We start from the raw sequence: 13,891 nt of genomic DNA, 5'->3' as shown, positions 1-13,891 counted from the left end.
TTTAAAAACTGCCTCCTGCAGTATTCAATAACCCGTTCTAGAACCATCTTAATTTGTTTATGTTCCCTAATGCTTTTGTGCATAAAGTTTTCCTGTAAACAAACAACAATCCACCTCAGATCTGCAGGCCACAGATGTGTCCATGTGAAAAAAACAACACGACATTTCTAAAGTAAGCAACATCTGCACAAAGATCTGAGCATATTTTCAAAAATATTTTTAGTGCTAATTGCTTTGTTTTTTTGAGTGCTTTGGATGAGAATGTTAATATAAGTCACAGAGTGGAAGAGTTGAACCTCCACATGTCTTCCTCTTTCACCACACCATAACAGATTTATTCAAGTAGCAAAACTGTTTCCTGCATGTTGAAACGCCTCACAGAGACTGCAAGAGAGCAAGACAGGCAGATAACAGGAAGGCTGTCCTAAGGATGGAGGAGCTGCAGTTTGATCTTTTCCACCAGTTTACGCTGGAAATGTAGTCTGAAAATGTTGCCAGCAATTTGGGAATGTCAGACCATGACAGTTATGGTTTGTTGTGTATTTTTTGTCTATTAAATATCTGGTTTAAATTGTACAATGTACGTTATGTATAAAATAAAGGATCTGGATCTCAGATGTGACATAGTAATGATGACGACATAACAGCCACTCCAAACATCCAGCTTAAAACTAATTATCAGTCATCTTCTCCAAATGCTTCATCATTATATTTTTTTTCTGAACATTATAAAGAGATCAGATCAATTATTGATCACTTTTACCTAAAAATAATTCAATGGAACTCAAATTAGGCCTTGAAAAATGTTGTTTTATTCATTCGGGGTTAAATATCACTAGCCAGCTTAATCTCCATATCTGATAGACCAAGATACAGCAAGCTACTGTATGAGGATAACACCGGCTTTTTGATGCAAAGTAACCAAACAAAAGTCATTTTCACCATAAAAAATATAACACATCACCTAGCAATGGCTCGAGGCTTTGAAAACTTGCTTACCAAAAAAGCTTCCCCTTTAGTGACAGGTAAACACAACCTTTAGATATGCAAAATTGTATTAAATTGAGCAAATGGTTTTTGTGTCTATATGGGTCAGCTTTTATAAATCAGTACGCATTAAATACTCTGTTTTCTTTTCAGTCAGCAATAAAGCTGGTCTATCAAGCTAACCGGTGAAAATCATGTCATCTATCATTTGGATTTATCATCAATACAGCGCAAAAGATTATCCAGATGTGCTACAACATTGTAGAAATACCTAAATTGAGCCTCATATATAATTTAATATTTCATTACATCTGAAAACACGAAAAATGAATGTGTTTGGAGCAGAAATCTGTTCTGCTCTTATCAAAGGTAAACAGGAGGCCTAAACACTGAAGACTGTATCTTCTCTGCACGCTATCATATTTCTACGTTTTCTACACTACATACGCATAAATAATTTTTTGCATCACAGAAGAGGTTTACATGTACATGGCTATTAAAGTAGTGAGTCATAAATAAGGCAGCAGTCCCCACCTTAGCGTAACCTACAGGAACTTGAACATCAAAACCTCCTTGACTCTATTTAAATACATCTGTTTTAAACTGCATTCGATTTGCCTCAGAAGTCAGGTGTGTGAACGATGACATACTGGAGTCCAACATATTCTTGTCAGAAAACAGTTCTTTGCTTATTGTTATGCTGCTAGCCACTAGCAACACAAGCTAATGTTTTCTTGCGGTTGTATGGACTCAAATATTAAAGGAAGAGGCTAATAAGTGCCAATCATGCGCGTTGTCTCATTTTGAGTTTGTTCACCATTGATTGCTGTTCAGTCAGACATCATGCAACATAACTAACTGCTAACAGGTTGCAGGAATAAAAGTCTTACAGTTGTTACAGCTGAATTAACGCATAAAACTAGACATTCTCAGTCTCAGTGACATGTTTGGACGTCATAAACATTGAACTGCAATGTCTAAGACAGCCAGATATGCTTGCAGTTAATGTAGGACTTCTAATCTAAAACCAACCCAATTTAGAGCCACAGATCCACCTTAAATTATTGATCTACAACCAAAAATGTCTGAACTAAAAATAGCAATCAGCCTGCATTTGTTTTCTTTGATTGCGTGTGTATTAATCTATGTGTTGAATCAAGTAATTTAAATACCAAAAAGATGAACAAGTCAGTCTAAAAAAATAGGCTATGAATCAAAGATAAAGGATATTGTCCACCAATAAATCAATGTCACAAGCCCTCAATGTTTTACAAATTGTTATATCATTCAGATGCTGGAATAAAGAACAAAATCCGGAAAAGCTAAATATTTTTTCGTATTTAATATGCACAGTTTTGTTTCCAGATTTATGCAGATTTGAAAAATTCTTGAACCCTTTTAATGAAGCACAAACTATTGCAAGTAAACGTTTTGTTCCTGTAACTCTGACTATGTTTTATACACCAGGTTTGAAAACCATGAACATTTTGACAATCTACGTATTCAATTTTCCCGACTTCGACTTTAGGGAAATTCTGACTTCTGAGTACAAATCGAACGCACCATTCACGTCACGCCTACAGATGAAAAACAAAAAAATGAGGAAAAAAGAGCAGGAATCAAATGTGATGATGGGTGAAAAACAGCTGAGTTTATAAAGCATGTGGATGCTGGCTGGAGTGCAGCTCTCATACAAAAGGCTTACAAAAACACAACAATCAAACACAAAGTGTTCTCACACCCGCTGGCGAAGTGAATGGGAAGGAGTGACATGAAGGACGATGATGAATAACATATCTTAAGGTGCTTTAACAACGGTTTTTGTTGTCAGTGTCCATCTGTTGTGAAATGATAAATGAGGAATAAGAAAAACGACTAAAACAAAGAAGTGGTGTTCACTTTGTGAGACAGCTTAGCTAGGATGGAAAATAGCAAATATTCCATATAATATGCACACATATTACTACTACTCACTGACAGCAACATATACGTGATCTCATCCTGCATCTTCAACAATCCAACTGCACAATGATCCTTGAAAATGAAAGAACCATGCTTTAAATACCAGATGTTAAAAAATGTCTTCTACAAAAAAAAGAAAACAATATCATGTTCATCATCTCATGACACAATTTGATCAACAGTTCATCTTCTAATAAATACCTAAAAAGGTAAACAACCTTCCTGCCAACATTTTCTGGACGACTGCCTCCTGAAGTGCTGCAGTCTGAGGAACCGCTGTCATAAATCTGAAGGGGGAAATGAAAGGAAGCACACAAGCTTGTGTGGAGATAAAGTTAAAGTGCATCAACGCTAAAATGGAAAATGTTCAAAACAAAAGCCAACAACTTGAAAATGTTTTATGATTTATGCTGGGAGCCTCGGCAATAAACTAAACCCCTACATACCTGATAGTGTAGTATTTGCACAGCCTATAGTAAATGTGAAATGTTAAAATCCCCAAAGTACAAGTCTAACACAATACTGCTTTCTTAACACTTTCTGCACTTCATTTTCTCAGGGATTCCTGAAAGTGAACACTGAAATAAACTGCTGAAGTGTTGAACATTTTAGTAACTGTGGAGCTGATTCTGGTGCTCTGACTGCCCTTAAAACAGCTCCAATAGAAAGGAAAGTATTTTTGTGGTCCTTTGATATCCTTCCTCCAGTCGTCAAACATTAAAGGAGCACAAATTTCGAGTGTCCATAATAGAAAAATAAGGGTAAAAAGAGAAGATTAAAAAAACAGCATTATCTTGTAGAAGTCTTTCATTAAAGATGGCTAGTTGAAGCTAAGATTCTGTCTGCAAAGTGTGCTGCAGCCTCAGGTCTCTGCTGACATCCTGTGGCGGGGCTGTGCTGCTGACGGCCATGAACGTGTCACAGCAGGGGGTGGAGCCACAGTGGAGTCTGGAATCATCATTATAGCTGCTTCACGTAGTTTCCCGGGAAGGTTCCGAACAGCTTGCTCCTTCGAGACGTCCCTTGATAAACAAAGCAATAAAAGGAGGTGGTCAGATCGAAACCAGTGGCTACTGGAAGTCTTTTCCCACATTTAGTCCCACAAATATTTTTGCATAATTGATTTAAAATGATATATTATTCTAATGTAGAAACATATCTTAGTTGCATAATCTTTCAAATTGTTGAGGAAGTGCGGTTAGGAATTCGAAATATAATGTAAACCAAGTAAAAAAACGGTCATGCAGCTGGACAGAGCCCACAAAACCATAGGGTCATACATGCCTCCATGCAGACAGTGTGGGCTGGGATTTGAATCCCGGACCTCCATGGTACAAAGCAACAGTGCCACCAACTGGCTGATCCATGCACATAAAACTCAAAGATGCCTTGCAGAATGTTAGTAAATAATAAGGGTCACACACACAAATGAGCTCTGGTGTTGTATATTACAATAAAGAACAGTATGCATTTGGACAGAACAGAAAATGGCCCAACCTTTTCTTCCACTTTAGTAATTAAATGTATAAAGTTATTTCATATCCTCTGACAGATAGATGACTCTGCTGCACTGAAAAAAATCTCCACATAACTGTTTAATAATTCAGTTATCTTCCTGCATTTTTTTATGAATTTTTCCAATGATCATCTTGTCTTTGACCTTTGAGATTTTCTGAGAGACTCACTGTGTATTTATCTCCAGGACAAAAGTCAAAAGGGACACATTGGTTGCCATATTCAGAAACCACACCTTTTTGTTTCTTTCTCTTTACAAACTGATGAAACATAGGTGCTGCTGCAGTTTTGACAGACAATACTGAAACCTACCAACAAACCAGCCGTCGTCACATTTCTCCATGACGTCCACGACGTCTCCCTCCTTCAGCTCCAGCTCGTCCTCGTTGCGAGGCATGTAGTTGTATAGAGCCTGGTACCTGTTTTTGAACACTCGCGTCAGAAACCCAGTACATGACGCATCATGCATCTCACTGCTATAGATGTGTGTTATTGCACTTTCATACTTTTGCATATATTATTATGCTATATATTAATCTTAGTTTCCTGTTTATATGCTACAGACATTATCTGAGAAAAATAGCTTGAAGTTTATGATCACGTTTTGTAACTCTAGAGCCACAAATCTTCATTGAGTTTTATTAGGATTTTATGTGACAGTGTCCACACATCATAATGCTGCCACCACTGTGCTTCACCACAGGGATGGAGTTTATCAGGCTCATGTGTCAGAATAGTTTTGCATTTAGCATAAATGAAATCAAACTTAGGCTCATCCTCCTGTGCCTCCTTCCACTGCGCCTTACTTGATTTTTCTAGGACAGAGATTTGTGTCCCAGTTCCACCTGAATTCAGGGTCTGGATCAGCGAAGCTCCTCCAGAGAGCAGGATCTTGGCTACTTCTGTGAATAATCCCCTTGTTTCCTATCTCCATGCAGATGCATGACCATGTCTATGTCTGAACAGAGCTCTTAACCTTTCAACCCTAACCCTATTTTAAACTTCTAACCAACCTTATCCATGACCAGTCTATTGTGTCCTGGTATTTGTTTACTAATGTTCTCCATCACAATTGCACACAAACCAACTGAATTACTGACATAACTAAGAAGGACAGTTACTTCAGTACAGTATTATTTTGCACTGGTATCAAAATGCACTGGTATCACTTCAGATTTTATTTTTAAGAAGTAGAGCAGTGACTTTGATGTGTTAATTGTTGTTAATGAAATATTTAATGAATTTAATGCAACTATGCAATTATTTGTATTTTTTACATAAAAAAGTCCCGAGCCAGAAAGTTTGTATTGCATTTCTTGTACACCCAGAAATCGGAGGCACAAGCAACATTCGCAAACAATAGACGGCAAAGCTGCTTCTCTTGGCTCTCTGGAAGTTAATTCCTATTAATACATAGGAATGGCTAGAATGAACCAATCTGATGGTTGAAGAACCTCAATAACTGAGATCAACAATAATTGAGCACTGAAAAATGTTTTTGGATTTAAAATGCTGATCCTTTTGACAATATATGATTTTTAATTAAACTATAATTAATTGCGATGAATTCATTACAGACCTTGCAATCAAGTCCTACCGCTGGTAAGAAGTCGAAAACCATGTGACTATGCTGTACAATTTGGCAATACTTGGTGTTTGTCTATCACATGAAATCCTAATAAAATAAATTCAAATCTGTTTCTGTTAAATACTTTTCGAATGCAACAATAGTTTTAATGGATGGCAGAAATTATTAACTTAAAAATGGGATCATTTTGAATTTATTTACAGTAATAAATAACACCAACTAGTACTTACGGGTCTCCTCCACCATGGAGTGCATCCTGTACCAACCGCTGAGTTAGAGGGAGAAAGAAAGGAAGACACAATTAAATTCAAATATGGTTTTATGTGCATCCTTTGAGTTTTCAGCCATGTTAACAAGCATTTTATGCAGATACTAAACGTTGGAGTCTTAACATAGAACATGACGGTGCCTTTAATAAAACAGCAACAAACTCAGTCCTAGTCAGTCATAAATAGTGAGATTATTATGTTGCTTTCCTGCACAGAAACTGCAGTGGGTTTACAGTCCCCCTACCCTTCGACCTCTAACTGGCGACAGATAGGACCTCCTGGACAAGATGGGGCTACGTGGGGGTTTACCGCCAACAACTGGATCCTGCTTAATGGGCAGAAAGACCAGAGGCAACACACCTATAAACTTCAGCACAGAGAAGGTCAGCAACCTTGACAATGAGCTGAGCAAGCAGGGTGAAACTCTTAACGACATGCTGATGTCCACAAAAGCTGGTCTAATCCAAGCCATTTTCACAGAGACCACGCAGGAACATTATAGCATTCTTTCTTCTACGTCGGGTTAATACATTAGGCAAGTTAGTATTTACAGCTCGATCGAGGAAAATCGAAAACATTGTAGAGAACCTCATAATAAAACCAACAGGCCAAAACTCGAACACACTCAATTCGAAGCTGCAGTGTGTAAGTTTTATAAGAACTATGTTTTTTAACTGTCACTATGTCATGACAGTTTGGTATCAGAATCTGAGGACAAAATTGAGTTGTTACATTCCAGTGCTAACTAGAAACAATCAATGAGAGCCAGGAGGCGGATCTTAATGCTGCCAATCACAAACGTCTGTACTTTGTGTTACGCAGCAGCTATCAGAGCCTGTCATCAGTGCTAAGGCTAGCTAGCATGACCACAGATGACGGTGAATAAACGGTTTCTCAGCCATTCGCACATTTAGCAGTGAATACATGAGTGTGATTGACAGCACCAAGACCCTCTTCCTGGATTTGACTGGTTGCTTTTTGTCGGGAGCGGTGCATTTCTTCAGACAGTGATTGTATGCTAGAGAGGAGATCAATCTTTTCATAGATATCCTATACTATCACAACATGGTGACAGTTTTAACAAATATGTAAAAAAATACATATATATATATTTTTTTATAAAAGTTACATGCTACAGCTTCAACTAATAAATTACACAAAAACAAACATGTAATTGTTTTTAAATTGATTTTTTAAAAACATTTTTCCCAAAATTATTGGAGTCCATATCCAACCAGAGAGAAAAATGTGCTTTATTCAAATCAAAAAACTACAGCTAAGCACAGATTCTGTTAGGTAAGGGATGAGATTGCTTCATAATCTTCATCTCTACATTCCAGCGTTACCTTCACCTTGGGGGACCTACGGCCTGTGTGTGATACAACGGGGGCAGTGTTGGGGGAATGGGGACTAGAGAGAGGAGGAGAGGCAGTTTTAGGGGGAGACTGGGCAGGGGGAGGGAAAACTGACTCTGAGACAGGGCAGGACGTAACTGGGCTGGGTGGACGGGCAGAAGTGGAGGGCTGGGAGACAGGAACGACTGCAGAGGGGTCCGAAGGTGAGAGAACAGACGGGCAGCGAGAGACTGCAGGAAGTCCACAGGTTATCAGGTGAGGGAGGCATGGGGGGGAGTGAGGAAGGACAGGGCAATAGGAGGAGTCATGTTGTTGGAATTGGGAAGATGTAGAGGGGGCAGAAATTACAGAAGGAGGAAGAGTGGATGCTAGGGAAGATGGGGTGGGGAAGGGAAGGTGGTCAGAGTGAGGTAGCTGTGATGAGGAGCAGGATAAGGCTTCAGCCTACGGGAACAAAAACAAAGGTAAAGATACTGTAGCCACTAGAAATCGGCCTTTCAGATACTTTAATAAACCCCAGAAAGAACATGGAAGGAAGATGAGCAAATCTGACCAATTAAATGTTACATGTTGGATTTATTTTCAAACCTTTTGGTTTTTCTGGTAGCAGCTGTTCATTACAGGGATCTAATGTGGATTCAATCATGTCTGATGTTTGAAAAATGGACTTAAAACAAAATTTGACTTTGTAATTTAACATTTTGAAATTGTGCCTCTAATTCTTTAAGAAACTCCAGCTCTTTCTGAAACTCCGCCTTCAGGACGTTATTACAACATGGCTCCTCTATTAATGCTTTAACAACTTTGTCCTATCCTCATTTGGAAGTTTCTCTGGATGGAGATTTTTTTTCACTTCAACGTTCCTTCTGGGAGCCTAGTGAACCTGCAAACTGCTCACACCATGCTCTCTACCTGTGGACTTATTCGCTCATTTAACTCTCTAATGTTCTCCTCTTTGTCTGCCGTGTCTTCGTCTTCTTCTATGAATAACTCCGTGTGTATGTGTCCTTGTTCTGACGGTGGCCTGTGAGGATCAACCAGTTCCTCATTTTCTGATACTGGCTGCTCTTCAATGAAAACAGAAAGCGGCTTCACGCTTAAAGGTTCGGGAAACTGCAGTTTTAGGTGAACAGCGCCGGGTGAGTCACTAGTTGCTGCCGGAGGACTGAGTTGTTGGACATTATTCTGAAACCATCTGCTCTGAGATTCATCATTCAACTTGGCACATCTGAACTCTACTGAAGGCTCTTTTGAAATGTCAGCATCATCTGCACTGAAATCATCTGGAGCCGCTGACAGCAGCTCATCATAAGGGTCTCTAACATGCAGCTCAATGTCTGGCAGTCTGACGCTTTCGTGTGCAGGAGCAGACAGTTGCTGCTCTGGGAGATGTGAGGGAAATTTTTCTGTCACTGACTTGGTGCAGGTCAAAGGTTGAGGCCTGGTAAAGCTTAAAGCGTTATCTGACTCAGAAACTTTTAGCCGCTTCCCCTTGTGTGTCGATAAACGATCCGGCAGTATGAAGGTGAATGAGGAAGAAACAGGAGGAGGAAGAAGAGGAGGCAATGGCAGGGAGGGCTGAGAGAGACGAAGGGCAGATGGGGTGTGACCTGAACCCGGTCTCCTGTCAGAGGAAACAGGACTTCTAGAAGATGGCCGGTGTGCAAAGGAATAACCTTTATGTGACGCAGCGAGTGAGGTTGAGGCCGGCTCCTGTGTCGTCAGGAGAGGGACGAGGTTGGCGGGGAGAGGGGGTGGTGTGGGAGGTAAAGGAGTGGCTGTGAGTGAAGGGGTGGGGGTGAGGGCTGATGGGTCCAGTGTGAGCGAAAGCCATTCGCTGGTGATGGCCTGCAGGTCGAGCGTTCTCACAGAGGGTTGAGGGGAAGGAAGAGATGGAGGGAGAAGATAGAAGGACTCCATGAAGGTAAAAGTGAGAAAGAAAAGGACAGAGGTGAATATTACCAGTAGAAAACATGGCGTCAACTGTTCAGGAAGGAAAAGCACTTATTGGGAGGAAAGAAGCCAGATGTAAACTAGCACAAAATGTCTTGCTAAAGTGTTCCTATTCTGAGCTTTTTCCCCAATTTTGCTTTCACGTGAACACAAATTTAAATGTATTACCTTGAGATTGCTCAAGTCCAGACAAATACAAAGTAGTCAATAACTCTTAAACTTAAGAAATATTACACATTTCTACTTTTTAACGAGTAAAAATCTAATAGACTTTTCATTTATAACAGGGTTGAGAGTGGCTGCAGCCTATTTCTCTTAGACCTTTACATATTAGGAAACCAATATTTCTAACAATTAATCTTTGAGAGCGCCAGCATTTGCACCAGTGGTGTTACTGCACCTGTAGCTCTGGCCACATGTCTCTAGGACGGGAAGGTCGCCTCCAATAGGATTTCCTTGATTTTAGCTCCAGCCCTATTCCCACCAACATTAGCCAGCTTCTACATCACCCTGCAAGGATGCAACCTTAAGGAAGTGCAGTTTTAGCCTTCCCAAAAGTTTTATGTGATTTCTAATGTTATCTAACCAACCTCTAAGAAGACCTTAATTAGACCATTTTTAACTCTGTTTACTGACTAGATAACTTATCTAGTAAGAATATTGATTCTGGATTTTCCTTCAGGGTAAAAATAAGAATGCTAAAAATAACTTTAAATGAGGAAAAAATGTGAAAACTATGTATCATTTTCCTGTGCCACTTTATGTCAGTCTTTCACATAAATCTGAAAGTAATATGCTGAAGTCTGTGTTTAAAACAAAATAAGAAAACGTTCAAGGGGTATGAATACTTTTACAATGCATTGTTTTATGGAAGAACTCAAAATGCTTCCGAAGGCATAGTGCATCCCTCACGTTCTTACCTTGATGGGGGTGGAGCTTGGTGTCCGGCTGTAAGCATGTGGATCTACATGATGGGTGGAGCTCTTGGATGGAGAGTGCTTGACAATTTCAACATAGGAAACCGGAAAGATTCCTAGCTTGGTTGTTCCCGGAATCTTCCCCTCATACCAGTTCTGGTCCACCTGCCTGATGACTACAACTTTCTCCCCCTGCACACACATTCAAAACCATTAATATAAAACAGAACAAAACGTGAGTTGTGAAATTTTGCAAATCTCTAATCAGATCATATCACAGCAGACCAACCTTTCTTAGTGACAGCTCCACGTTAGTGTCAGCGTTGAAGTTATAGCGTGCCACAGCCTCACCGATCTCCCTGACCTGAGCTGGAGGAGGAGGACGGATTGGCTGATGCTTCTCTGATGACGTCATCTTCTACATGAGCGGCAAAATTTGTGCAAACAAGGAAGAGATGCATGACTGTAGTTATTGAGACAACATGAGAGAGGTGTACACAACAGATTCAGATTTACCTCAACGTATGCGATGGGGAAGATGCCCACCCGGCCTCTGTGCTCACCTTCGTACCAGTTGTTATCTATTTGCCTGATGATGTTGACCGCATCGCCCTTTTTAAATGTCAACTCCCTGTAACACAGATGTCTCAGTGAAGTGTCGCTGCATGCACTTCGAATCAAGCGGAAAGACATGAATGCACAGTCAGAAATGCACAATGAAGTAAAAATGAGAAGTGGATACCCAGCCATCATGTGTTTAAATGCACATGCATTTAAAAAAAAAATTAAATATTAATCTGAAGCCATCCAGATGTGGTCAGTTAATGACAGTAATGAAACTGGAAATCAGCAGATAATGTAAGCAAGAATCGAGCAAATAAAAAAATTTACTGGAGGAGTATCATAAGTGGCAGGAAGTGGGGATGCAGCTGAAAACAAATGAGTCGGCCTCTTTTCGCCCACATGCTAAATGTATAATACTTACTTTGCTGTTTGTGCCTTAAAATCATAAATTGCTCTTGCAGGCTGTTTCTGATGGAGAAGAGAGAACAGAATAAGTTGTGTCATCTGTTTATGGGAGACCTGGAAGAGCAGCGAGAGAAAGAGAGGCAACAGCCATCACCAAGTTCAACATGACACCCGTCTTACATTTACAGTGTGTGAAAAAGTGAAAATACTCATTGAGCTTCTTCACATGTTTTGTCACATCACAGCAAGGAACCTCAATGTTTTCAAATCTGAAAAGTGTGGGGCACATTTTCACTGTGGAATATTTGTGAACCAAGAAGAATACTAAACGCCAAGGAATATCGACAGGTTAGGCATAAAAGTTTAAAACAGTACACCAAACTTTGAATACCTCACAGAGAACGGTTCAATCCATCATGTTAAAATGCAAAAAAATATTTAGCAACTGCAAACATATCTAAATATAGTTGTCTATCTAAGAGAGTGTTAATCAGAAAAGCCAAATGATAAATGAAGTCTTGTAGAGATCTACAAGACTATACTACTATTAGTCCTGCACTCTGTACACCAGACCTTTCTGGAAGAGTTGAAAGGAAATAGGCATATAAATTGTGAAAAAACCAGTAAGGAGACACAGAAAGCATGTGAAACAAGCTGTTCTGACCAGGACAGACCACGTTGGGCGTGTCATGCTGTGGGGACGCTTGTCTGCAGCAGATGAAAGAAAGCCTGTGATAAATGAATTGAAACACAGGACAATTCTAGAAGAAAACCTACCAGGAGCTGTCAACGACATGAGATTCAGAAAGAAGTTTTCCTTACAAATGGTCAACAATGATAACCAAACAGTAAGAGATCCATGAAACAAGTGAGATCAAAACTCATCAAAACAGACTGAGGTTGTTGCAAAGACAAATGGACAATATTTTTTTGGGAATGTGTGAAATGTGACAAAATGTAGAGAAGTTCAAGGGTATGAAAACTTTTCCACAAGACTGCACAGTGCATATCTATTCTATACTGACATCTAAACATAGGATTTTATTTAGGTTTTCAGTCAGTGACTCTAACCTGGAAAATAAACAACTAGTTTTGATATATTCCCCTTCTAACTGATAGTTTTTCCATATGCAGCTTCATTATCTGTGTAATAACTATACAAAAACTGGTTTCAATGTTGTACCTCTTTGTCAGGAGTTGCTCTTCTGCTTTGCGGTGTGTGTCGATCATCCATGGTGGAATAACTCCTCGATACATCCTGGTCTGTGATGAAAAGAAACGTCAATGTTCGAGAATTACAGCAGCAATCACTTTCATATAACCTGAGTTTATGAATGGGATCTGGAAAAAACACTGAACAACACAGAATGATGCCATTCCGATGGGCAACACAGGGATTGACAGCTTTGGTAAATAACAGGTGTATTTTATTTCCATCAAACACAGGGAAGAAAACAAAGAGAGTGAAATTAAACACAACATGGCACAAATGAGATTCATGCAATCCTACAAACACAAGATGAAATCAGGGGAATACAGGCCCGTGGAAATATGAGCAAATCAAAAATAAACATACAAGCAAATGGCTTAAAGAAAGACAATGATTTGCAATAAAAATCATAAAATAATTATGAATAAGAACATGGCTACCAAATAATAATCTGCCACTAAAAACAAATTTTTTTTGTTTACATTAACTCACAACCCTGTTTACCAAAAACTGAGTCTGTCACACAGCAGAAATAAAAAACTGCTAAAAACTGATCTTGCCATTCAGAAAACGTCAATTTATCGTACAAATAAATAAAGCTGGAGTAATCTAACAATATGTCGAGACCAATTTCAAATTATTAAAATTGTTAAATAAAAGTTGGTCGAAAAGACTTTGGGATTTTGGGAAACAGAGTTGTATTCAGACTGATGATCAGCATTGTAAATTCAGTTTTGTTATTAACAAAGCAAATTTCTTGCAGTGGAACCACCTTTTGGATTCTAAAAACATTCTGGTCTCACTTTAACTACATATCAAGCAGAGTTTTACAACTCTTAAACTTTTTCAAAGACAACTCTTTAACTTTACCAGCATAACTTCAATATAAAACATTTGCAAGAATATTTAGGCTTTTGAAAAACTGAAATGTACCAACAGTACATAAGAAATACTTAACTTGATAATTCACAACAAAAATGTATACATCTGAAGTATACAGAAAATTTAAGCATGGCAGGCAGTGGGCCAACCAGGTGACAAAATCTTCAAGTTGAAGCATATGAGACATGGGCTGGTTTCAGGATGAAAGTGCAGCAAGGTTTTAAAAGTTCTGGTTTCAAAATTTACAAAAATCTTTCTCTACAGTGAGCGTTCATATGATTTAA

The 13,891-nt window shown here is 39.0% G+C and overlaps 1 protein-coding gene across 23 annotated transcripts in view; it reads right to left on the bottom strand.

Annotated features, from left to right (window-relative positions):
• Positions 1 to 789: 789 nt before the first annotated feature.
• sorbs2a (sorbin and SH3 domain containing 2a) overlaps positions 790 to 13,891 on the bottom strand; it is a 66,936-nt gene continuing 53,834 nt past the window's right edge. For 18 of the 23 annotated variants that reach the window (XM_055056573.1, XM_055056578.1, XM_055056588.1 and 15 more), the window contains 11 exons: positions 12,699 to 12,778; positions 11,532 to 11,629; positions 11,063 to 11,177; positions 10,836 to 10,964; positions 10,550 to 10,738; positions 8,589 to 9,590; positions 7,668 to 8,120; positions 6,566 to 6,649; positions 6,283 to 6,320; positions 4,777 to 4,883; positions 790 to 3,971 (listed from right to left, as the gene is read on the bottom strand). In XM_055056573.1, coding sequence (XP_054912548.1) covers positions 3,910 to 3,971; positions 4,777 to 4,883; positions 6,283 to 6,320; positions 6,566 to 6,649; positions 7,668 to 8,120; positions 8,589 to 9,590; positions 10,550 to 10,738; positions 10,836 to 10,964; positions 11,063 to 11,177; positions 11,532 to 11,629; positions 12,699 to 12,778 — 2,357 coding nt within the window. In that variant the 3' untranslated portion in view covers positions 790 to 3,909. The remainder of the gene's footprint in view (positions 3,972 to 4,776; positions 4,884 to 6,282; positions 6,321 to 6,565; positions 6,650 to 7,667; positions 8,121 to 8,588; positions 9,591 to 10,549; positions 10,739 to 10,835; positions 10,965 to 11,062; positions 11,178 to 11,531; positions 11,630 to 12,698; positions 12,779 to 13,891) is intronic. The other 5 variants (XM_055056582.1, XM_055056595.1, XM_055056596.1 and 2 more) reach the window with 3 other exon arrangements.

Source organism: Poeciliopsis prolifica, unplaced genomic scaffold (genome assembly GCF_027474105.1).
Source record: "Poeciliopsis prolifica strain line A6 unplaced genomic scaffold, Auburn_PproV2 SCAFFOLD045, whole genome shotgun sequence".
Lineage (NCBI taxonomy): Eukaryota > Metazoa > Chordata > Actinopteri > Cyprinodontiformes > Poeciliidae > Poeciliopsis > Poeciliopsis prolifica.
The sequence above is the reverse complement of the archived record's forward strand: the minus strand, read 5'-3'. Positions and strand labels throughout refer to the sequence as shown.